The sequence below is a fragment of the Lichenostomus cassidix genome, chromosome 1Aa, assembly GCF_008360975.1.
Source record: "Lichenostomus cassidix isolate B80296 chromosome 1Aa, HeHo_3.0, whole genome shotgun sequence".
NCBI classification, from domain to species: Eukaryota; Metazoa; Chordata; class Aves; order Passeriformes; family Meliphagidae; genus Lichenostomus; species Lichenostomus cassidix.
The window spans coordinates 28,546,212-28,570,555 of record NC_139480.1 but is presented as its reverse complement, the minus strand read 5'-3'; the positions used below and the strand labels follow the sequence as shown (position 1 = coordinate 28,570,555).

The 24,344-nt window shown below is 36.9% G+C and overlaps 1 protein-coding gene across 2 annotated transcripts in view; it reads left to right on the top strand.

Annotated features, from left to right (window-relative positions):
* ADAMTS20 (ADAM metallopeptidase with thrombospondin type 1 motif 20) overlaps positions 1-24,106 on the top strand; it is an 83,127-nt gene extending 59,021 nt beyond the window's left edge. For both annotated transcript variants that reach the window (XM_085043561.1, XM_085043553.1), the window contains 11 exons: positions 11,909-12,076; positions 13,305-13,478; positions 15,803-15,973; positions 16,637-16,837; positions 16,971-17,100; positions 17,255-17,349; positions 17,448-17,542; positions 17,950-18,083; positions 18,790-18,881; positions 21,625-21,729; positions 22,364-24,106. In XM_085043561.1, coding sequence (XP_084899687.1) covers positions 11,909-12,076; positions 13,305-13,478; positions 15,803-15,973; positions 16,637-16,837; positions 16,971-17,100; positions 17,255-17,349; positions 17,448-17,542; positions 17,950-18,083; positions 18,790-18,881; positions 21,625-21,729; positions 22,364-22,453 — 1,455 coding nt within the window. In that variant the 3' untranslated portion in view covers positions 22,454-24,106. The remainder of the gene's footprint in view (positions 1-11,908; positions 12,077-13,304; positions 13,479-15,802; positions 15,974-16,636; positions 16,838-16,970; positions 17,101-17,254; positions 17,350-17,447; positions 17,543-17,949; positions 18,084-18,789; positions 18,882-21,624; positions 21,730-22,363) is intronic.
* Positions 24,107-24,344: the final 238 nt, after the last annotated feature.

The following is a 24,344-nucleotide window of genomic DNA, read 5'->3' as shown; positions in this document are numbered from 1 at the left end:
TATAGTGCTTGTTTTCTACTTGCTTGCTCTAGAATAATTTAGATGTAATTCTGTCTTTGCAGTAGTGGAAGAAATCTACTATTACTTTTAATGAATATTAATCTATTTTTTAAAAACAGTCCCAGTTCACTTCCAGCGTTGTTACTGCCAGGCATCCCATTGACTTCTCCAGGAGCAGAAGCAGGCCAAACTTGCATAAGTAAAATACTTACTTGTTTTCATTTTAATGCAAAAATTCTTGATATGTATGATAAGTGCCTTCATTCACTTTTTCTAATGTGTAAAAAGTATTTATATTTTTTAAAATAATCTTTTATATTAAAAGGGAATTCAAAACCAATGAACTTGGTTTTCAAAACCAGCTTCAGTTTTTTACCTCTACTTCTGCTGCTGCCTGATGTCCAGCTTCAAAATACCTCATTGCCAATATAGCACATTAAATAAATATCCCATTGCTTGAAATCTTGATGTTAGCATCTGCTATTCATTTTTTAAAACTTTGGAAATGGGAGGGGGACCTTATCAGAGATAACTGATAACATATGTCACTGCCCAAATAATGTTATAAAACAGACTTGGGCTAGTGAATTTCATTTAGGGTCATTCTGATAAAAATGAAAGAAAATACTTGTTTCCAAAATGCAAAAACAAAATATTTGTGTAATGTTCATCAAGTTTAGAGGAAATTTCTCCTGTTTGGTGCTATGTTGCCTGTATAGCTTGAAATAATAAATAAGTTATAATGTATGTGTAATAATTTAATTTAATGACTCTGACTTGTGTCTGTGAAATACAGTTGCATTTTAACCCTTCTTTTTCATGCATGTTGTATGGCTCTGTGTTTATATTTATTAAGAAATGTTAATGTTTAAAGTCCTTAAGAATAAATTAAAGGGCAGCACAGTTACTAACCACTTTTGCTGAAAGTGAGGGTTTTCTTTAACCTTTGTGTTGAAATCAACTTCATTTGCTGCTTTAGTGACTTTGTTTTCATGGGGAAATCTCTTATACTTGAACAGAAAAAAAAAAATTCTGATAAAAGCAGCTGTTGATGCCATTGATCAGCTGGACTCAAATAGGTGGTTGGCACATGGCCTTTGATGGTAAAGCTTAAAGATCCTAGATCCTGAATGTTTTGCTGGAGCTGTAATTTTATGGCCCAGTCCTGCTCCCACTTAGCAACAAAACACATAGAAGAATGAGGATCAAAACATAATGCTCAACTCGTAATCTCAGACATCACATGATTTTTTTACATTTCTAAAAAACTTCTGCAGGAAGAGCTTTGCAGAACTTTCAGACCCTCCGTTTAGAAAGAGGACAAGTAAGAGTGGGACACAGACAAAATAGAAACAATAAATAATAATAAAACCACACACACACACACATAACCCCAAACACAAAAACCCAACAACCAGAATATAATGAAAGGGGAAAAGACACAGGTGATCCTTAATACCATGCCTAAATACATACAGCCATTTAATGAGAGTGAAAGGAATGTGAAGCTACTGGTGTATTTATTAGAACTTTCAGAAAAGCTGAAGGGTTCAAGGTGGTCAGATCCTTGTGAAAATCATTCTGAGCTGCCTGTATGCATGTGGCAGCTTCAGAAACCCCAGTCAGAACTCACAAATGTTGGTTCAAAGCAGATTTGGGAGCCAGATTTAAAAGTTATTAAACACATATTAAAGTATTAGCATTTCCAAATATTTTTGAGGGTCAATATACGAATATTTTTATTGCTTGGCATGGGTTAGTAAAGGAACAATATGTTCTGTAGTTCTGTATTGCAGGAGTTCTAGTCCTTTCTTTGAAAGCCAGTCTTTGTGGGAGACTGGTGACTGCACTGAGACAGGCTGCTCTATTGATCAGTGTGTGTTCTAGCATGCATCTATCTACAGCCCTTTCACTTCAGTGAGTGCAGGATTAAACACTTAGATTTCCTGCTGAATCAGTCCATCAGAAGCTTCATGCCTGCTCATATTTATGTACCTGAAATGTAATGGTGGAAATATTGATTGTTAGCAAATTGAAAATACACAGAAAAGTGGCTTAGGTTTAAAGGAAACTGGATTTCAACACGTGAAGGTGGGTAAAATGTCGCATTTCTCATCTAAAGTATGTTCATGTTTTCATGCTAAGTTAATATTTAATGTAAATTGGGGGAGTGTTAATTCTTTAGGTGATATTTAGTTAAGTGCCATAAAAAAGGTAATGTTTTGTATGCTTCTGAAAATTTTTTTTTAAATTCTGACAATACTATAATGTTTCAGCATATATTGCTTTGTATTTCTAGGTTTTTTTCAAGTTCAAATACAAAATTTTAGATTTTAATCAAATTTAAAAAGTGATGTGATATGAAGTAACAATTTTTACAGAGCAGAGACACACAGAGCTCATGTATTTGTCATTCCTTTAATTTCTGAGCTACTGTTTTGTTGTTGCTAACATGAATAAAAATGATAAATCAGAGCTTGCACTCACTGAGATCCAGCATTTCTTTTGCTCATGTTTAGATTTTTGCAAACTCAGCTGAAACTAATTAATCTGCTGTTGTAAGACTATATTATGTATTTATTACTTTTGTAATTGGTTAATTGAAAAGACCCTGTCTCATAAGATAATAAAATGAAGTCTTGAATAGAGAAAATCTACAAGAAAATGCTCTTTAATTATGCAACCCCTTTGTGCAAATGTAGCTTCCATAACGGAGATCCTCCATCATATTAAAAATGTGTTCCAAGTTTCACTGTGAAGACCTGTGAACACAATGTCCCTCTCAAGGGGCCAAAGTTACTTTTCAGTGAGAGTGCAGATTATGTCAATCCCGTGCATTTGTTCAGTTTTCCCCAGCTTCACAGGAGGCTGGAGGCTAACCTACCTGTGCTACAGTCTGTTAAACTGTGTCCCGCTTTTGGAAGCAATAAATGGATTAATTTTGGGTTGCTGTTTGGTTTTCATGGAGGTTTATGGACGCAGATACATCTGTTGTTCTCTATTTGAAAAATGTGTCTGGAAATGTATCCATTTATTTGAAGCAGAGAGAAAGCCCCTGCAATTTTTTTTCTCACAGTGGATTTCCTTAAGGTCTCCTATCTCCATTTCTGCCACCCTTCTTTCTGATGCTTGCACTTTACTCACCATCTCCAGTGCTGCTGCCTTCATGTAATTGCTTAAAAATGTTACTAGTGTTATATGACTGTGGGGTACGGAAAGATGAGACTAGCTGAAGTCTGGCCAAGTCAGCAATTTGATGTCTGCGATGCAGTAATGACAAAAGTACCCATATGAAGCTCTTGCAGAAGGTATCAAAGGCACAGAGTAGGACTGCAATTTTGTAAATTTGACACAAATTTATACTTGTAGATTAGATTTTCAAAAAGACGTAGTGAGAGTCTAGCTCTGTTCCTGATTGCCACTGATTTCAGAAGGAAAGGTAAGGCAAAGTTGTTTGTTTGGGATTTTGGTTTTTTGGTTTTGTTTTTTTATTTACTAATGTTTCTCTACTTTTAATTGTGATTTGCCTCTGCCATCTGTGTGTTGTATATATCATTCAACTGAAAGATGATAAAAATTACGTACGCATACCAGATATGTTGCTGCAGGAATGCTGGCTGAACAGTTTAGTTTATCTGTTCTCTCACTTCCAGCTATTAATAAGCTGATCATACTTTTCATTGCTTTAATATATACTGTCTATTCATACTGTATGAATACCTGTATGTATTAACTGTGTTAATGTTGCTTGAATGAGGGCTGATGGTGAAGTTCCTAGCAGATATACATGCAGAACCTTCAGTGACAAATTTAAGACTATACATGAGGTAGCTGAGCCTCCCAAATGGCTGCTGAAAAGAGACAGAAATACCCCTTGGTTTCTTGATTCTCAGGTGGTAACCAGACAAAGCAGACTCAAATCAAGAGCAAGTAAGGCAGGAAGAATAACTATACAATTCAATTTGTATTGTAATTGAGAGATGAAATGGAAGATATAAAGGAAGAGGTAAATGAGATAGCAAATACGGTATGTCATCACTGTTGAATGAGAACTCATGAAATTATGATTATTATTTTTAAATTTGCACCCACATTAACATCTCCATAATCTGTTGTTCTTCTGTTCTTGTAATAGCTAAAAGCTTGTTTGAAAGTCTGATTGTGTTACATGACTCATGTAGGTAAAAAAGAGAGAAGGTTGCTGACTGGAAATGCTTAGTCTCATTTCTGAGATACACATAAACAGAGTGGGAATACACACCACAGTGAAGCTTGTCTGAGTATCACAGTAGATGGGGACCTGAGCATGGTAACTTGTGGGGAGTTAGTCTGCCTATGAGCATGCTCTGGTTTTCAAATGCTCTGTCGTTGGCATCAAGAAGGATGTCAGGCATTAGGCAGTGATGGGAAACAGTGGTGTTCATCCTGAGGGGGAGCAACATGACAGGGCATTCAAAGAAGGACCTGGTCATCTGTTTATTTGTTCTGAACTTGAGGAAATGGATAGTGCTTTGAGATGTTGGAAAGGTAGGCCAAATTATGACTTACTCACAAATCTAACTAATGAATAAAAGATACTCTGTAGATGATCATTAAGTGGAATCTCAAGGGTTCTGGTTTTGATTTTTCCAACAGCTGCAAAGAGTATGGTTGTTCCTCTGACATCCAGGCAGATTGCCATTTTTTGTCATTAAGGATACTGCCAGCTGCCTGGACAAAAGAATTCAGACCATGTGGTGTCAGCTTAAAAAATATCTAAAATTTCTCAGCATCATCAGCAGAGTGTGGCTTCTTCAGATGTGAAATCCTTTTACCTTCAGTGTATGTGGTGATGGTTCTTACTTTGTTTTAATCAGGATGTCTTTATTTTTAAGAGGAATAGTACATTCCTAGTAGATGCTAGATATATCCTCTCATAGCAGTTTTTCCTTCCTGTTATCCACATCAGTTCTCAAATTTGTCTTTAATCCTCTTTATACCTCTGTAATTCCTACTTTTTCTGTATTTGTATGTAGATCAATGTAGCTTCTCATTCATGTCCATCTGTTAAATAGATATGCTGCAGCATGCTTGGAAAATGGTTATTCAGGAGTTTTTTGTTACCCTTTAGATGAAAGTTGAAACAATGTGCTAATTGCACAAGCATTTGTACTTGCTTTAATGAAGAAGTACTGACTCTGAATCAAAGAATTGAGTAGGACCTAATTACAGAGTCTGTGTTGCTTCTTAACAGTAGTCAACATACTTAATGGAAAGAATAACTCTTCGAATGCTTTTAGCTGAAAAATACATATTGTGCGCAAGCATCACAAAAATCCCTGGGGAGATGCAGTGAGCAGAGGAGGCAGTTAACAAAAAGAGCTAGTTCCAATATAGCACATGAAAAGTTGAAAGTAGTTCTCAACTAAGCAATGCTCAAAGTGTTTTATTAGTGTCTTGTGCAGTTGTGATCCAAGTCTACTTATAGAATATTAGAAGAGTCCGGACAGGCTTGTGGGTTAACTAGTGATCATCAAAATGCAGTTTGCCAGACAACTCAAGGAACGACCATGTTTAATCGTGTTTTAAACTGATCTTCCTGATCCGTCACAGAAGTTCCTGACTAAAAAAAGGCAGACAAGAAGAAAATACCTTTTAACATTTGTAATATGTTTTATCCTTTTTCAGTGCTGCTGTTGTGGCTTAACCCCAGTAGGCATTGAACCCCACACGGCCACTCACTCCCTCCCCCTTGGTGGGTTGGGGGAGAGAGTTGGAAGGGTAAAAGTGGGAGAACTCATGGGTTAAGAAGAGTAATTTTCATAGGTAAAGCAAAAGCTGCACCAACAAAGCAAAACAAGGAATTCATTCACCACTTCCCACGGACAGGCAGGTGTTCAGCCATCCCCAGAAAAATGTGGCTACATCATGTGTGATCATTTCTTGGGAAGAGAAACGCCATCACTCCACATACCTCTCCTTCCTCCCTCTTCCCCATGGCTTTTATTTCTGACATCACTTGGTCTGGACTGTGCCCCCTCAAAATCACTTTTACACCTCCAGCCTCCTTGCTGGCCTTGATGCTGTGTGACGCTGTTCAGCAGTAACTAAAGTATCCAGGTGTTTTCAACACTCTTTTGGTCATAAATCAATAAGCTTGCACTATACTAGCTACTATGAAGAAAATTACCTCTATGCTCTTCTCACAACTAATGTATATTTCAAGTCTCTGTGTATCTGAGTACAAAAAGGAACTGTTATATACTTTCCATTTACTGGTCTGTTTTTCAGTACCCAGTACCCACTGGGCTACCAGCTAAACTACACAAAACACTTCCTTTAAAGGAAAGGTTAAGGAAATTTGGTACAGAATCCACCAAATAATACAAAGTCTTCAACTTTTCAATGAAATAATAGCAAAAGAATCAAAAGTATTTTGTTGAAGTTGCATGTCTGCTGCAGAAAGAGCCCTAATTTGGCAGGAATTGATGATGGCATGCCTGTCTGAAAGTCCATCTGTGCCACAGAAAGCACCAAGGGTTTTCTCAGGCTGATCCCTACAGAACTTTATGGCTATGAAGAAAACATAAACAGATGAATCCTAGTTACCAGTGTTATGGAATGACTTTGAACAATAGTAATGAAGTCCAGCTTTTTACTGCAGATTTATGTTTTTGAAAGAACGTGACATATGGGAGATATTACTTTAGCCAGTGTTGAGACAAGAGCTAGAATATCTGTGTAAAACAGTTACTGGTTTTTTTCCAGTTTGCATTTTTTTGAGGAAATGTTCATATTTCTTGTGAGATTTAATGTTCGTATGGATTTTTCCCCCCTAAACGTTTAATCTGCAGAAAATAGATGGAAAAATGTGCTTTCTCCATAAACCTCCAATTGTGTGGAATGTCATACAAATGAAACCATGTTATAGACAAATTGAGCTGTAAGGACCATGCTCAAGTAGTCAAGGGCCATGTTCAAGTTTGAGTGGAGGGAGATCAAGCAGCCAGAATTACATGCAGTTGTACTTTCCCCAGACAGGAGAGTTAAGCCTTGGGAAGATCACCGCCACAGCAGGGTGGGCACCAAGCGGTGAGAGGACCATATTCCTCTCAACACAACACTACACAAGCTCAGAGAGGGTGAATTTCAGCCATGTAAGAAATGCGCTATGGGCTCGGTGCACTAAAAGGACAGGCGTAGCTTCCTGAGCACGGAACAAGGCTTTGCTTCTGTATCAGTGAGAATTTGACACTTCTTACTGATGTTACAGAGCTGAGGGAAAGCCAGTCAGGCAGGTGTCTTAGGTCAGTGTTCAGTATGCAGTTCTCTAAAGAAAACACTAACTGGTGGGGATACAGGTCAGTGCAAGACATCTCCCTGTAAGCTGAATTCAGATGCCTTTAGGCACTTGGAAGTCCCACTCGGGCATCTTCTACGGAATCTATATTTTCATTCAAAGAATTGAGCAGGAGCTATGCTTTGACCTTACAGAGATGTTAAGTCGTTCCCCACTTGATATTGATGAAAGGTTTTGATTTAGCATTTGAGTGATTTGATGTTCTGTCTTTGCTATCTATTCTCTGTAGTGGAGGTCAGGCAACACTTACCTACCTGTCAGGAGTCTCCCATGAGAAGTGTATTGAATTGAAGTTCTTCATTTCTCTTGCTGGAGGTGTGTCACTATGCGTAAAGAACACAGCTGAGCCTGCCTGCATCTGATACCAAAGCACTTTGGGAGGAAGCAATACTTCTAAGAACTCCTTTTTTAATATATTATCTAAGGAATGAAGGCAGAATATGCCAAATTTCAGGAGAATACAGTACATACAGGGTAGTATAGCCTCTTGAACTTTCCTTCAATGATCCTGGATCTTCTACATCCATGTCAAATGTGTTAGTTTTTCATGTGTTATAAAATAAAACTGGGAGCATTTCTTTTTCTTCAGTTGCACTAAATATCATCTATCACTGTGTTTTTTAGTGTGCTTCATTCATCTGCTGTGCACTCAGTGTACACCTAGAGCAATTGCTTTCTTTAACTTGTTATTAGAAATAGAGGAAAGTCTGTTTTCAGGATGTTGATTGTCCTTATGGGCATGTAAAGCACTGAGCTATCCAATCTGTTAAAAACATTGTGCATGCATATAGAATTAGACTACTCGTTAGCACTTTTTAGGAGAACTTTCTTAAGGTCCTTGGCTGTGACTCAGGGCAGTCTATGTGCTTCTGTAACTGATATGTTTGCAAGGCATTAAGAATAACAATCCCCAAATTAGTTGTCTAAATTTTATTGGGGTCCCATTGAAATTGTAAAGGATCTGGTCCTTAGAGATATTTAGGTTCCTATTCCTCACACTGTGATTTTTGGAAGATTGTCACTGCAGCAGATGTAAGAATCTGGCACTGTGGAGCCACTCTGAAGTGGGCTGGAGCAGCTCCATGAAATTCTAGGAGATGCAGTACCCCAAGCACTTGATTCTGGCAAAGCTGCTTGGAGGTACATCTTAGTTTAGCAATTTATTTGTTTTGGCAATTGTATTTAAGCAGAAGTTTACAGATGCTTAATGTCTGTTTGGTCTTTTAGCTTTTAAAAGCATCAGGAGTTTCATTCCTTCAGAGCAAAACCACATTACCATAATTGAATAAACATCAGTGTTCTTTAATGAATTAAGTATAGAAACCCCAACCAAAACATAAAACAAAACCAAAAACAAACAAACAAAAAAAAATCCCCAGTTGAAGAGCTCTTAAATTGAAACCCATAACAGGATATAAGTGAATCACTTCTTGCACAGTGAAGGGTTGTGGCTAGCACAGTTTTTCCCATGGGAAGTTTTCTTGTGTTTTTGTAAATAAAGATAAAGTTTGGATGTTTTGGAACAGTGTCCCAGAACTTGGACAGTGCAGGCCTGGCCAATCAGGCCTGGGGGAAGGCTTCTGACTGACCAATCTGGGTGACTTTTGAGAACTCTATAAATGTGATGAAATCAAAACAATAAAGGTCATTCCTTCTTGCCACTGAGAACCGATGCATTCATTACTCTGCTAGCTGCTCAACAGCGACAAAGGGTCTATTCAACAGGTTTGGATACATGTAAACAGAGAATCAGATCTTGATGAATATGGAAAAGAATAAGCAAATATATATGCAGAAGTGTTGTCTCTATACACTTTTTAAGGATTTCATGCATTTAAGGTTTTTTGATATAATCCCAACCTGTTGAACATGTCTTTTTAAGTTTTAAACAAAACGTTAAATTTACATGGAGTGAAAATTCTCCCTGGGAAAAGTTATTTAAATGTGGATATTTTCATGGTATGTGTTGACAATATTCTGTAACTTATTGTCTCTTACAGAAAAGAAAAAATAAATCAGATTATTTTTACAAAGTTACATCACTGAAAAAATAAACTATATTCCTATAATTTTTTTTTTAAATACAAACATTCTAAAATAATTGAGAGTAACTTCTGCTCACAGATTTTAGGTATCTTCCGTCTGTGTTTCTGCATTATTACGTTAAGATACCTAGGTTTCAATTACTTTTAGTCATCAAAGCTAAACTGTAGTGGAGTGAAATATTTGAAATAACTGTTCATAAAGCCTCTGTTATTTTTAACATTAAACTGGTATATTCCTTTTTGAACTCCCTCTTCAGCTTCCCATCTAATATGATTGAAAACAATGTGGATTCTCTTAACTCCTGCATAATTGTATTCTAATTACAAAATTAGGTAGAGCATCTTTATGAAAGAGAAGCAGGCATTGCTCTGGAACTGCTAATAATACCTTCTAATAAATAAACACACAAATCTTTAGTTTCTTTCTTAAAAATAAGTAATACTACAAATTATAGAGATCCAATTAGGGCATTTAAATATAACAGTATTTTTGTTTTCATGCACACAAGTTATCATGCCTGCTTTGGTATATAAATCCTCTGAATTCAGAGCTAAGTTTTCTGGAAGGGTTTTATAATTATATGGTTTGCAGAGCTTTACGTTTTCTGGCCTACATTATTCATATATTAAAATTTCAGGTAATTTTTTATTTTCCTGTCCTAAAGTAATTTCCAAATTAATAAAACATAAATTGTAAAACTACATGAATAGTATTTTAAGAAGATAAATTGGACGTTTTGCTGAGAGCAAAATCATTTAATTGAGAAACCAGCATTCTTTTCATGGAGATTTTAGAGCAAACATGAAAAAGGCAAATTGTGGCCAAATCAGTGCTCTTATCTTTTTTGTAAGTAGTTGAATAAGAGAAACATGCCACCCATTGTATTGTGTGATAAATGTGTTGCTTCATTCTGCAAAGATTTCATTTTAAACACAGTGGCAGTTTCAATTAAAACTTTAAGATTACACATATAAATGTTTAAAGACATAGAAATCCCTGCGATATTGAGAACAACTGAGATTCTGTTTAACGTTGTTTTTATTACGAAAAATGTTTCTTACCTAGCAGGTTAATTTATTACAGCTGCTTGTTCTGTATTTTAAAACCTTTCATCCAGCTGTTGTTCTCAGGCAAGTATTTGCCAGGTTTTGCACTGAAAGCTGAATGACCTGAATTTAATTTCCTGAAAATAGAAGACATATGTATTCAAAAATGCTTTGTTAAGTTAGCGTGTAATGCTAACAATGTAGATGATGATGATGATATAACATAAAGGAAAGAGAAAAATCTTCATTACTTTTGAAGAAAGCCTATATTTAAATATTTTTTCCATATCCACTAAAAATTCGATTTTTATTCGGCCATTAATTCTCTACCTGAATTAATTATCTTCCTGAAGGAAATGTTTTCTCAAGCATGAAATAAAGTATGGATGAAATCCTGGAACAAATTAAGCATGTTCCCTTCCAGACAGAAAAAAATTGTCTCTATTGATCTAAACTTTTTAATAGGATGATTTAAAATAGGATTAATTACAAGATTTAAGAAGAAAATACTAGAGTACTTATATTCACAATGTTCATGGTTCCAGAGAAGTCAGCTGAGTAGCCACCTAATTTGGAAGTAGTTCAGATGTTTGACTTCCTTGTTTGACTGAAAACTCCCTAGGTCCTGCAGCCCTGCTCTGTAGGTGTCCAGGAGAGCCCTGATGTGAAGAATTCAAATCAAACCTCACTGAAGTCTGACAGAAGTCCAGCAATTTAGCAGAGAAATGGCCCTTTCTCCGGAAGAGCCTGACCTGTCAGACACTGTAGTCTCAGCCAGGGCACACTGCCAGGATGGGTTTCACAGGATGAACCTGCAGCCCCATCAGTTTTACAGTGGAGGAAGGAAGGCAAGTCTTAGAGCCAGTTGTGTATATTGTAGCAGCTTTATGGAGAAAATGGGATACTGGGGTAGCAGGGCAAGTCCATGCCTCCAAGGACTGAACCTAAACTGGTGGTGTCTACTTCACACCTCTTCTCTTGCCTCTTTGCCACATACCACAAGGTACCCAAAGCTCCTGGAAGGGAGTTGCCAAGCAAACCAGACTTTGCAGCCTAATAGCTGGAAACACGCATAGCCATGAATTTGCATTTTCCTTTCTTTGGTGCTTTTGATAAGCATCATGCTCATATGAAAATAGCAGTGCACATGCTGGAAACAGGCAGCTGCTAGAGCACATCCTTGTGAGATCACAGTATCAAGCTGTCTCCTGCATGGATATGGATGGCTGAGCTCAGGTATTTGTCAATGATGACATCAATGAATGAACAAGACATGAGAGATATTTGGCACCTGATCAGCAATGCTCAGTATGAGAGAGATTACAGAGAAATTTCAGACATGTACAGCAGATGTTGTAATACAGAAACATATTCCTATAATCACTGAGTCCATTTTGGGTGAGGCTACAGGTTCTTCTGATTTTCTTACTACTCTGAGATTGTTAGCAAAGTAGTGAAATAACACTTCTCTTTTCAGTGTTCTGTTTCCTGTGGAAAAGGTTTGAAGTTTCGTGATGTGCATTGTATTAACAGCTTGCAAGTGAAAATAGAAGAAGACAACTGCAAATATTTGAAAAAACCACGAACATACAAAATATGTAGAGCTGGAAGGTGTCCTTCTTGGAAGGCCAGCAGATGGAAAGAGGTATGTAAAAGCTGCCATAATTATGTTCTGTATAAGAATACTAGACAAGATCATATTCACAACACGGCACTTCAGTGGAAATAATTGTCAGGAAGTTTTGTATACATACATCACAATGAAATCTACAAATTAGCAAGTACTTCATTATAATTTCTTTTTCTTCCTTTTAAGAGTAATGAACAATAAAGTCTGTGAGAACTGAAAGTATTTTCTAATCTGAATTTTGTACTGAATAGGTGGTTAGGACTTTCCCCATCTTACCTTGTAAATTCAAATTAAGAGTAAACTTTTAAATTTTACTTCTTCTGAGATGAATTCAGTGGTATCACTGTGTTTGCTATCTTAGTCTTAATAGTGAAATGAAGCCAGGTTGTGAGAAGAGGAGAAGAAAAAGGACTTTGGGGCACAAATACTGGCCTTTTCCTGGTATGGTCTTATAAAACATCTCTCTCATCATAAAATTGTGTGTAACTGAGCACATTGCAATATTTTGCATTTAACTCACACTTTCAACATATGATTCCCCACATTGATAAAGACATGGTACCACTCTCCACGTTTTGGCCACACTTGACAGAGGAATGTGAACTTTATGATTAAGCTTGGGCCTTTAGGTAGTCTTTGGGACATAGTCATGCTTCTGCATGGGGTAAAAAGGGGCTATTTATCTCAGCAAGCATTAGTGGTATAGTCAAATTCCTTTGGCCAGGAAGAAGGAAAAGAAGCATCTGGCGTTTAAGCTCTTCAGGGCTCAAAAAGATCCTTAGTGCTACCTGTAGAAGATAGAGAAGTGTCCTCAGAATATTGCACCTTTTGCAAGATTTTCTAACCTGAAACACTGACTTTTTTTTTCTTTCATTGTAATATTCGTATTTTAAACAACAAGGTGTGAACTCAGAGCCTAAACTGTTGATCTTGCAAAAATGTAAACTTTTGGTTTGCATAGGCCTATAGTGATTGTCCCTACTGAGAATTAAAGTAAGCAGAGAGCTCAGTTAGGTAACTCAGATGCAATTATCTTCTGCATTTTTAAAATGTTTTTATTTTAATTGTAGATTTACATTTTCAACTTAAATTTCAACATAAATTCCGTCAGGTATGATATTCACATTGCAAGGGCTGTGAAGTATATTTTAAATAATATCCTGAGAACTTCTAATGACAACTGTACTCCCTTCTGGGGACTGTGTCATTTCACACTGACACAACTAATTTTGATCAATTGTAGTGTTCTGTGTCCTGTGGAGTGGGGATTCAGCAGAGGGATATCTCCTGTCAGGTGACAGGCCTGGGGCGAGTGAGTGACGCGATGTGCAGGCGTGACCTGCGCCCTGCTGGCGCGAGGCACTGCCGCCTGCCCGCCTGCCGCCCCTACCAGTGGCTGGCACACCAGTGGGGAAATGTAAGTATGACAGAAATTAGTTATGTCGTATGTCATAATAAGGTTTTTATCCTTTTTTTTTTTTTTTACCCCCCACATTTGTGTGCATTTCTAGTAGCTGTTATGCTGCGGAATAACAAATGACTGTGCTGGAAATTTTGAAGGTCAAGCTTGCAAAACTTAAAAAGTGACAAAAAATTTTGAAGGCTTTATTTATACTCTCTATTAATAATCTCTACAGGATTTGCTTGTCTATTGTTGTAGACAAAAGCTCTGGTGGAGCTCAGAGCAGGTACCTATTGATAGGACTGTCTCTACATTTCTACATAGTGTGTAAGAGATTTAATAAATCCTTATTATAAAATACCATTTTTAAAAGTAGCTTTTTAAGAACAGAAACGCAAAAAGAAGTGTCATGTGGAAGTAAACACCTTGGAGGTAAGATCTTTGGACAAGAGTGTTTTTAAGAAGTTCTGTATGGAAAATTTAAAGCATCTTAAAAACTTGAAGCATCTTTTCTTGTCAAAGCGAAGATAAGCAAAATAAAACTCGCTATTCTCCTACCAAAAAGGAAGCAAGATAAGAAAATAAAACTCAGCATTCTCTTACCAAATGTGTCTTCGTATTTAAGAAAATCTACGGATACCTTCAGGAGAGAGCTGTCATTTCTAAAGATGTGATTACTATTTTCTACATGCTAAAATTTTAATAACTTTTCTTATTTATGCAAACATGCAAACATGCAAACATATAAAGATGGGGGAAAGAGAAAAAACAAAAACTAGGTATAGTACCTGAACTGGTATACAGAAGTGCCTGTCTTTTACTGCAACATTAAACAAAATTTTAATATCTATTTTGTGCATTTGTATCATATTAATAATCTGGCATGCTAAATTTCCTAGGGCAACCCCCCTTGAATATGAAGACTCAAAAGTCTCAGGGACACAGTGCTATAGAAGTGATAACTGTTAATATATAAAACATTTGCTGGTTCTCTGCAAAACCTAGATTATATTAACACAATTCAGACATATATATTCCTCTCTTAAGCTATACTGAGGGAAAGCTGACAAATATATATTTGTTCCAAGTGTTCTCTTGTCATATGTAGCTGTCAAAATCGGGAATTGGTGGAAGTGGCTCAGAATGTGCTTTAGCACAAATATACACTTCCAAAGAATGAGGGTGAATTTTCCTTTGCCAGCAAACATTTGTGTATTCCAGCAGGGTATTTGGAGTTCTCCACTACAAATGCACTGTGTTTCACTACATTCTCCAGCTATTTCATAAGTTCTTCCACATGTATATTGCTGTTTCCTTCAAATTCCTGTGTTCTGTTCCCTTCTCTCACCACATTCACATACAGCCCTGTACATGTAGTATTAATAGTTCAAGTGTTCATCTGTATTCCACTCCCTGTGCAGGATGTCTTCCACCAAACTCATAATGGTTTGCCCAACTCTCTTAGCTCTGGGTGCTTGTATGTCATTTCCTCACTTCACCAGTCACAGCACAGCAGAAATATATCCAGATCTAACATTTCTCCAGTTGGCAGCCAGAATAAAGCATTTTTATCCTAGGGAGAAAAATGCCTTCAAGGCTAAGGTATAAGGCATTGTGAAAAGAACCCTTCTGGCTGTCCCCATTACCTTGTTACTGGATCATCCTTTTCATGCCTAATATTCTGAGTAGCTCCGTGCCATTAAAAGTTCACTTAGTCCAGGTACCCAGAGCTGGGGATGTGCTGTTGATATGTATTACTTAGCTTGTACTTCCACTTTTCTGGGTTCTGGTGGCAGCAAGGTTATTATCCTGTTCTGGCAGAGCTGTGATGATTCACCATCCCACCGGCTTGCCATGGGGAGAGGTCTGAGGACCCTCAGGGCAAAGGCACAGGCTCATCAACTACTGGTGCTCAAAGCTAACACTGGCTTGATTAATAGGCAGTTCCCTCTCCCTCTCCCTCTTGTTTTCAAGACCGACTTATTCCTTTTATATTTCACTGAAATCCTTTTCTGTCTCTTCCCTTTTTATACAGAAGGGCTTTTGAAAAACAGATTTTTTCAATCTCTTGTCTTGGTTTGACATTTTCATTTTCTCCTCTCTCTCACTCAACAGTTACAGTGTTGTGTTATTATATGCTGTTGTTTTTCTCCAGCTGATTAGAAGTACCTGAACTTTGAAAACAAAGTAAAGGGCTCTGATTCAGTGAGTAATTTAGTCTGACATTGATAGCAGATGTCAAAAGATACTGATGTCTGGGTTTTACTGGTGTGAGGCAATAAGTAGATAACTTAGTTCTGTAGATGGCTAGTTAAACTGATTGATTTTCTCACTTTTAGTGCTCAGCATCATCTAGAAGAAAGGAAATATACCGGAAGGTTAAATGTGTGAATGAAAACCAGATCCAAGTGGATGAAAGCTTCTGTGATCCTGCCACAAAGCCTCCATCATCCAAAACCTGCAGGTTATCTCCCTCTAAATATATTGTGCTCACAGGAGAGCTGTCACAGGTACACTGATTATACTGCTCACACATCTTTTATATATCTTTACATTTAAGAATGTTATATTGTTCTAGAATGTACTTTATATTTGTGGAGGAAAAAAAAAAGGAAACATATTTTCATTTGAACATGGCTGTCTAAACTTTCTCCACATTGACCCTCCAAATCAGCCATGATTTATTGTAGAGGATGTTATCAGTCCTCTGTTAACCACCCAGGACCTATGATCACCATTTAGAGGAGAGCTGTCCCTACCACAGGATTCCTTTGCTGGTTCCCAGGAAACTCTCTTGCAAGCTGACCTGGCTGAAGTAACTAAAAAACTTTTCCTTGGTTTCAGTGAAGTGATAAATCAGTGCTTTGTTTCCCTTGCACACCTGCACTGCCTGTGTGTGCATGTCTGACAATGGATCACAGCTGAGAGGGAATGGCTCTGGAACCTCTGAGGAAAGGGGTCTAAAACTCTCTAAGTGGGGCTTTGTGGCTCCTTGCATGTGTAACTACTGCAGACCTTCCCTTCTGCACACTGATATTCCAGCCCAAGGTGGCACTCCTCCAATGGCAGGCTTTTGCCAGAGCAAGGATCAGAGCTGACTTTCCTGTAATGCAATTCTGCAGAAAGGTGCATTTTCACAGAAATAATGTCTGTGCTCGGGGATTTTATTTCAGTGCTCGGCGAGCTGTGGGTTTGGTTCCCAGCAGAGGATCACATACTGCGTTGGAATCCATTCTGTTCAAAGCCGGCACGTCCATGGCCTGCGGGCTGCAGCGTACCGAGAGTGCCCAGTAGAGCCATCCCCCCACATCTATAGATGTAACGTCAGAGGATGTTCACAAGCAGCTACGTGGAGAGTGGGGAAGTGGACCAAAGTGAGTACAGATGTGCAAGATCATTTTTGTAGCTGCCGCTAACATAAATGAATGCCAAGACTCATTTGCTGACACGGTGATGTTAATTATTTGCATCTTTCTAAACTCACTCTTAATGGCTGTCTATGTCTAGTGCTCAGCATCTTGTGGAGTGGGGATAAAGGAGAGAACAGTAGAGTGTATGACTGAAAATGGCTTGTCCAGCAACTTGTGCCTACCACGTTTAAAACCAGATGCCAGAAAGATCTGCCATGAGAAAGAATGTAAGTGACAGCTGTAATATTTTGCAGCTAATGTTTTCCCAGGTTACTTATATTAAAGTTATAAATATATTTAGAGTGCAATTATGCAAAATTAAGTTCTAAAACCAAGCTCTGTTCCTGAAATATTAATATGATTTAATCATTCATTTTAAAGGTGAAATTCTTACCACCTGCAAAGATATGCAGATTAAAAAAGGGATTAGAAAGGATGGTGAATACCTACTTAACATTAAGGGAAGGATGATAAAGGTACTGTTAATATTTATGAGTTTTTATGAGTACCTATGTTTATGAAATAACACTTTTCTAATAAAGATTTTGCTAAAGGGTTGTATTTTCTCTTCCAGATTTATTGCTCAGGCATGCATTTAGAGAATCCCAAAGAATATTTGACATTGGTAAAAGGTGAAGCAGACAATTTTTCTGAAGTATATGGATTCAGGTACAGATGTGGTTTTGTAACTTTATGAAGTGCATTTAATCCTTCAAAAATAAAAGAATAGAATAATACTTAATTTTTGTGAGAAAGATGAATAGGGGTTTTTTTTCCTTGATTTTCTGTTTTAAATATCCAGGCATATGAGCACACATACAGAAATGTGGATACTTCCAGGCTGAAATTATCTTAGTTGCACTAAATGATTATAATGTTTTTTATCTTGACTTCAGTAGAAATGGCTTTGATCCACATCAGTGTTTCAGTTGAGCCAAGATTAAAAGCTGTACTTCTTGTTCAGTAAAGGTTGCTTAATATTTCTATGTAGCATAGTGCAGTACACTTATTTTTCTCTGTGATATTATGTTAAGGAGAAATCTCAAAAGGAAAACTAAATCTTTGCTATTCTTTAGGCTGCAGAATCCATATGAATGTCCTTTCAATGGAAGCAGAAGGCAAGACTGTGCCTGTCGAAATGATTACCTTGCAGCTGGCTTCACGGTTTTTAGCAAAATAAGATTTGATGTAGCTTCCATGCAAATTAAAAGTAAGCATTTTGTCAGTTTTAGCCAATTTGAGCATTCTGCTGAAATTGTATGTGGTCACAATTCCCAAATTACCATTTTGACCTACTTACAGATCCAGCTGTACCATCTCAGGGCAAACAAAATTCTTATTTAATTTAAGAATTCAATGGTAATTTCAAAGGGGAAAAAAAAAAAAAACCCAATACCACTCCTTACCTTGTTAATTGGTCCCAAGTGGCCAAGTGGCATGAATCTCACAGGTTAATATTTTATATGTGAACTACCTTCATTTTCTAAGGTTTTGTTCCCATTATTTCACTATTGTGGAAGTCTTCCTTTCTGTGCTCTACTTAGTCCTTTCTCAGACCCTGGCAGACAATAAATAAATGGACAAGGAATCTTGCAGTGCTTTCAAGCCCCTGCCTGAAGCTGGCAAGCTGGCTCACAATCAGCTCACTTTGTGCAGTGTCCAGGTGAACATCCATCTTCCTCCTAGCTCACTCCTATCTCAGAAAGAAATCTGGGCTTGTAGGTTGGACTAGTGGTGCAATAACCACAATTCAAACCATAGTTTCTCAAAACACTCAATCGTCCCTTTCAAATAAACAACAAACAAAAAACCCCACCCAAAGCAAGCAATAAAACACCCATGTTCACACTTTTCACACTGTTTTCCTCTGAACTTCAAATGCAGCAGTTTGTGTTGAGTAATTTTCTGTTTTCTAGCCACAGATTTTCTTTTTGCTCAGACTATACTTGGGAGAGCAGTACCATTTGCTACAGCTGGAGATTGCTACAGTGCAGCCAGATGTCCACAGGTATTTATGATTTCTTACCCCCTTGAAATATTCACATAAGAGGAGAAAAAAAAATATGTGTGATTTGTTTAGATCTCTTAGGTTCTAAACCAATTTCCTATTCTGTGTAGTCAGTGTACAACAATAATAAGCATTTATTTCTTACTCTCTTCTCTCCTATTCCACCATCCTCCCCTCATAGTTTCTTCCTCAAATTGTTTAACACACCTTTTCCCTGTGGGCTCCATGTATGTGTATCCAGGTTTCTGTGTGTTTCATGTATTGCTCTCCCTCCCTCTGGATGTGATGTATTCTTTGTTTCCACTTGTTTCCCCTAACGTCTTCTCATTCTTTGTTCTCCCCTAGTGACTTTTCTATAATCCTGCATAATTTTTCTTATCTTTTCTCTGTTTCTCTTCTCATGCTTCATGTCTTTGAAGACTACCAGAGGAAATCAATCTTGTTTAGCAGTATAATTTAAAATTTCTCCATGCATTTTTTTTGTCTGCATTAGTGTTTAGGTTTGTATTGGGTGGTGCTTTTTAGATTAATCTCTGTATGGCTCCAGTTTACTGTTTGTTGGTTCACATCACAGAGTAGTTTTGAAAGACATGAACAGGATGCCTTCTGGATGAAGCTAAATCAAACTATGAGCTCCAGAGGAAGGATATTAATAAACTCGAATGCTAATGAGGATCCAGTGCATGGGACTAGGGGAGAGTTAGTCCAAAACAAACCCCTGATTGGTACACTGTCTAGAGATATTGAACTCTCTGGCCCAGTTTTTACCACACAGGTCTGCTGATACTGCAGTGTCCTTGATGATGCAGACATAGCCCCAGTCTGAACTAGTCAGCCTTTGGAGCCCATTGGCAGAAATAGGATTCCTTAAGAAAAAACACTTTAGCTTGTCTTACTATATTAGACAATTTAGGATGAGCTCAACTATCCTCTGGAAGTGAATTTCTTTTCACTGATTATAAAGAACTTAAGACTGTCTCACACTTGCTCAGAAGTGAATCCCTGTTGTCCATCTATCCTGGTTGCCTGAATGTAAGCTATGTGGGTGGACACAGCCAAGGGCAGCTAGAGACAATTTATGTGCAATTTACGTACAAATGAAGTGTCTAGGTTTGGCAGACTTAAACCCCTGACAAGAAAACAGTTGAAGTTCATTACAGTATTGGATGCCTTCAACCTGCAAATCCTTTTGCAGTACAATACAAATCTGTTTGTGAGGTGTAGCTTCTGTTAGGAGGTCATTCTGCTTTCATGGCTTGGCACTGACACATTTCCATCTATAAGTCCTGACTGAAGCTAACACATTTGATGCAGTCAAAAGGCTTTCATTCCTGTATTCTCAGTCCTTGAAATCTGTTCCTGGCCTTGCATATGATGCATGATATGTCAGACAGCTCTTGAGCTGCCATGGTAATTATACATAGCACTCCTCATTTATTTTTGCAAAATTATGTCACTGTGAAAGAAGTTATCTGGGCCCATTGATTGTAGAAAACATTCCACATAATTTTTATAAATTTCCCCTTTCATTAAATGGAAGTATTTCTTTTTGTGGATACTTGAAAACAACCCACCCTATCCATATGAATTTTTGTTAGCTCATCCTGAGTAACGAGTGCTATAAGCACAACAATTTTACATAAAAGTGCTCTCAAAATAAATCTGCCATACTGAGCAACATAACTGAATTTTTGCAAAGGAATTTTAGTGAATCATCATAATAAAAGCTATATATATATATATATGTTTATGTATGTATGACATTATTAAGCAATAAAACACAGAAGCTACCATTTGCAATAAACAATTACTAGGTCTGAAAACAGAAATCCAGGCTTTCAGTGAACAATGCAGAGGTGTGCAGTTTTCTGACTGTAGTGCTGCCTGAACTAATCATTAGGCTCTTTGTGGAGGTAGTACTTCATTGTAACATATTGCACTTCTCTGTGAATGCAGTTCAATAATATTCTGTATCCCAGTTCGTTTGCCAAGGGAGTGCAATTTGTTACTTCTAATATATTTCCTATTCTCATAGGAACTGATGGGTTTAAAGCTAGTTTTCAGAGCCTGTGTAGGCAAATGTTTTAGAATCAATAGCTTCTATAGCTGTTATGAATGGTTTGTATTCCAAAACATTCAATTTAAAAATATAGTTATTTATTTTAACATCCACTTATGTTCTTGTTCAGTTATGTTTTTTGTTACACTGAAAAAGCAATGGAAGACGATAAGATGATGATGCTTAGACAGTGTACAAAAATTTGAAAATCAGATGTCTAAGAAGTAATTTGTCTTTACAGACAGCAGCATGTTTTGACCAAGTTATTTCCAAAAACTTCAGAAACTTTAAAAAAATAGTCTTTCAAGAAAACCACCTTCATTCTTGCCTTTTTCAAGTCTGTACTTATTGTAAATTAAAATTTTGTATGTAGGAGGGCAGAAATAATTTCATTTATCTAATGTTAGTTTTGTCTTCATACTCAGATGCTACAGATCAGCTGATGCACAGGTGGTGCTTATTGCAGAATAACTTGGTTTTCTGTTGTGAATATCCATAGAAAGGGCAACATGCAGTGTGACCAGCCCAAACTTTGTACACATCTTTGAGTACTTAATGTTCAGACATATCCTAAGTGATATGTGCAAGTATGCCAATGTAAAGTGTTTAAGTGTTTTGAACTCTATCAGCTCTATATTTTCCTTTGTTTTCCTTTTCCTTGTATTTTTTTTTCTCTTTCCCCAGGGACAGTTCAGCATTAACTTGGCTGGTACAGGTCTGAGATTATCCAGTACAGTGAGGTGGATTGCTCAGGGCAACTATGCTACTGCAGACATACACAAATCCCACGTAAGTCAGTGCTGGTTTCCTTTACCTGCTCTTACAGCTTGGACAAGAAGTACAAGTGATAAATGTAGGGAAAGCTATGGTGATTTTTGTAAATCAAAAATATCATTTAAGGTCTCTGACCCATTTGAGTTTTCTTCCAGATGTAATGCAGAAACTATGTTTAATCACACTGCCCAGTATCTAATTCAGACCAGCACTGCCTGCCTACACTTCCCTTAAATGATTTTAAGAGCCTATTGTTATATTAATCTGGCTTATTAGATGCCCAATTAAAAAACCCCAAACACAGCACCCAACCCTCCACATTTTGCTTTAGATCATCATACTACAGATGATCCTTTTTGTTGCTTATCTCCAATTTGATTAGCATAGGAAACCAAAAGACCAGTTAACCAAGAACAGGAAGCATGCAGAGTTTATGACAACATTGGATGGTAAGCCAGTGAACAAGGTGTAGAGCAATATTGATAAAGGCGCTCTGTTCCCATTTTGCTAATGTTGCTGTCTCTTGATTTGGTGTTAGTAGGTATGATTTGTCAAAAGGTCTGTTGTGTGCAAATCTCAAGAAGCCTTTTGTGCAACTGTGATTTCAATCACTCTTCTTGATTGACTCTTCTCTTTGTCTAATTCTCAGGATGGTACTAAAATATATGGAAGATGTGGAGGATTTTGTGGAAAATGTGTTCCTAACACAATTATTGGTCTCCAACTTCAAGTACAGTGAGAACTCTGATGTACTAAGAGCATCAAAGCAGGGACATTTGTCATTTAGCTTCAAAATGTAGGTGCTCTGTAGATATGTTTTTTTAATTTTTTCATGTCTGTAGTCATCATTACTGTAGTGCTCACTAATAAGAATTCCTGTATTCTTCAGGGTTTACTCAAAGTTGTATTATCTGTTCATGGGCTAGCAATTGCATAAACCACAATCAGAAACCTTCAGGTCATAAAGGAGAGGCATTTATTCAAAGTACACTATATATTAACATGTAAATTGCTCTGAGATTACTACCATGGGTAACACTCTAAATTTTACCATAATTGTAATTCTTTACCTGCAACTAATCAGTATAATACTTTATGCAGTATTCAGTAAAATTTGTACTCTATTGGTCTTTTTGATCAATTGTGCTAAAATATAGAAAGGAAAGCTTTATTGTTATACAAAGAAGACAGGTAATAATTTTGAGTTCTTCCAATTTTGTGCAAACTTGTAGGGTTTATCTGTCAATACCTTACAGCAGAAAAGTACATAACCAAAATGCTTGAGATAGTTTTATAGATCTGTGTGTTTCTCTGTCAGTGAATTTTTTCCCCATCCCTTTCATTATATTCTTTGTGGTGCTCAAATCCTAGCAGTAATACTGAGAAGTGTGATTTAATCTCTGTAGTCTCTGTAGCACATATTAAACATCAGGTCTTAGGTTTGCTGTGGTTACAGGAAAAGAAAATAAGGAAACAAATTGCTTTGAAAACTGATTTTAAATCCCTGCCTCTCATTCAGGTATACTGAGAAAGCAGTGTATTCTGTTTACCACAGGATCTTGTGTATAATTGCACAAATATGTGTTTGCTTAAACACTTTCCATGTATGCCTTACTCCTTTACCCTAGCCAAAGGCATGTTAGTAAAGGCTGCAGTGTGCATCCTTCATAGTCCTATTCAACAGAATTTTCAATAACCTCAGTGAAGAATTTGGACAGAGGCAGCGTCAATCCCCACGGTGGTTTTGGTGTCCATCTTTGACTCAGTTTGATTTTTCAATGTTTGTAATACAGTTCTAACATCTGCTATTTAAAATTATTTCTTTGAGAAAAGTAAGTGTATGAAAGAGTTACAATGTTTAAAAAATTATCTAGCCCTTTGATTTGTTGTTTTATATTACTTTACAGTCCAGAACTGTAGAAATATATGCATGTAAAGATAATGCATTTTAAGGCCAACTCTCAGGTATTCAGAATAAAATTTTCTACCTGCATAATAACATATATTATGTACCAGATAACTATACATGCTTTTTCTGACAATATACATTCTGTAAACCAAATATTTATTTTCCATGACAGTACAATTGGTAGATCAAATGGCAGCTATATCATATTTTTACCCACAAAGAGTTAGCCATGAATTAGCAATATGTATTAATTAAAAACAATACTGTACCACAGAAGTGTATACAACTACTTTTTAGATAACACGTCGGTAATTATTTTGTGGTCTCTGCATCAGAAATGTATTTTTGCACTATGTGCCTTATAATAGTTGTAAACATTAATAAGACTATAAAACATTATTTTCCTAGAAGTGTTTACATTTGCAATTAAAATATTGTAATTTATAAAATATTTATATAATAAATATGCTTGTGTGAATGGTACCAGGGCACTTTTCTTTGGGTTCTTTTTGGTATTGTACTCTAAGTACAAAATGTTGCAAAAACATTTCAACTTCTTTATGCACAGATTGATTACATTGTTAATGCTTCTTTATGGTGGTGTACATTGACTTGTACTGGAATAACTGCCACACAAAGAGGTTATAGTCAGAGGAATAATCTCTATGGAAGCAAATGCTTCAGTGAGAAGAACTCCATGTCTGTCTCCTCCTTCCAGTCA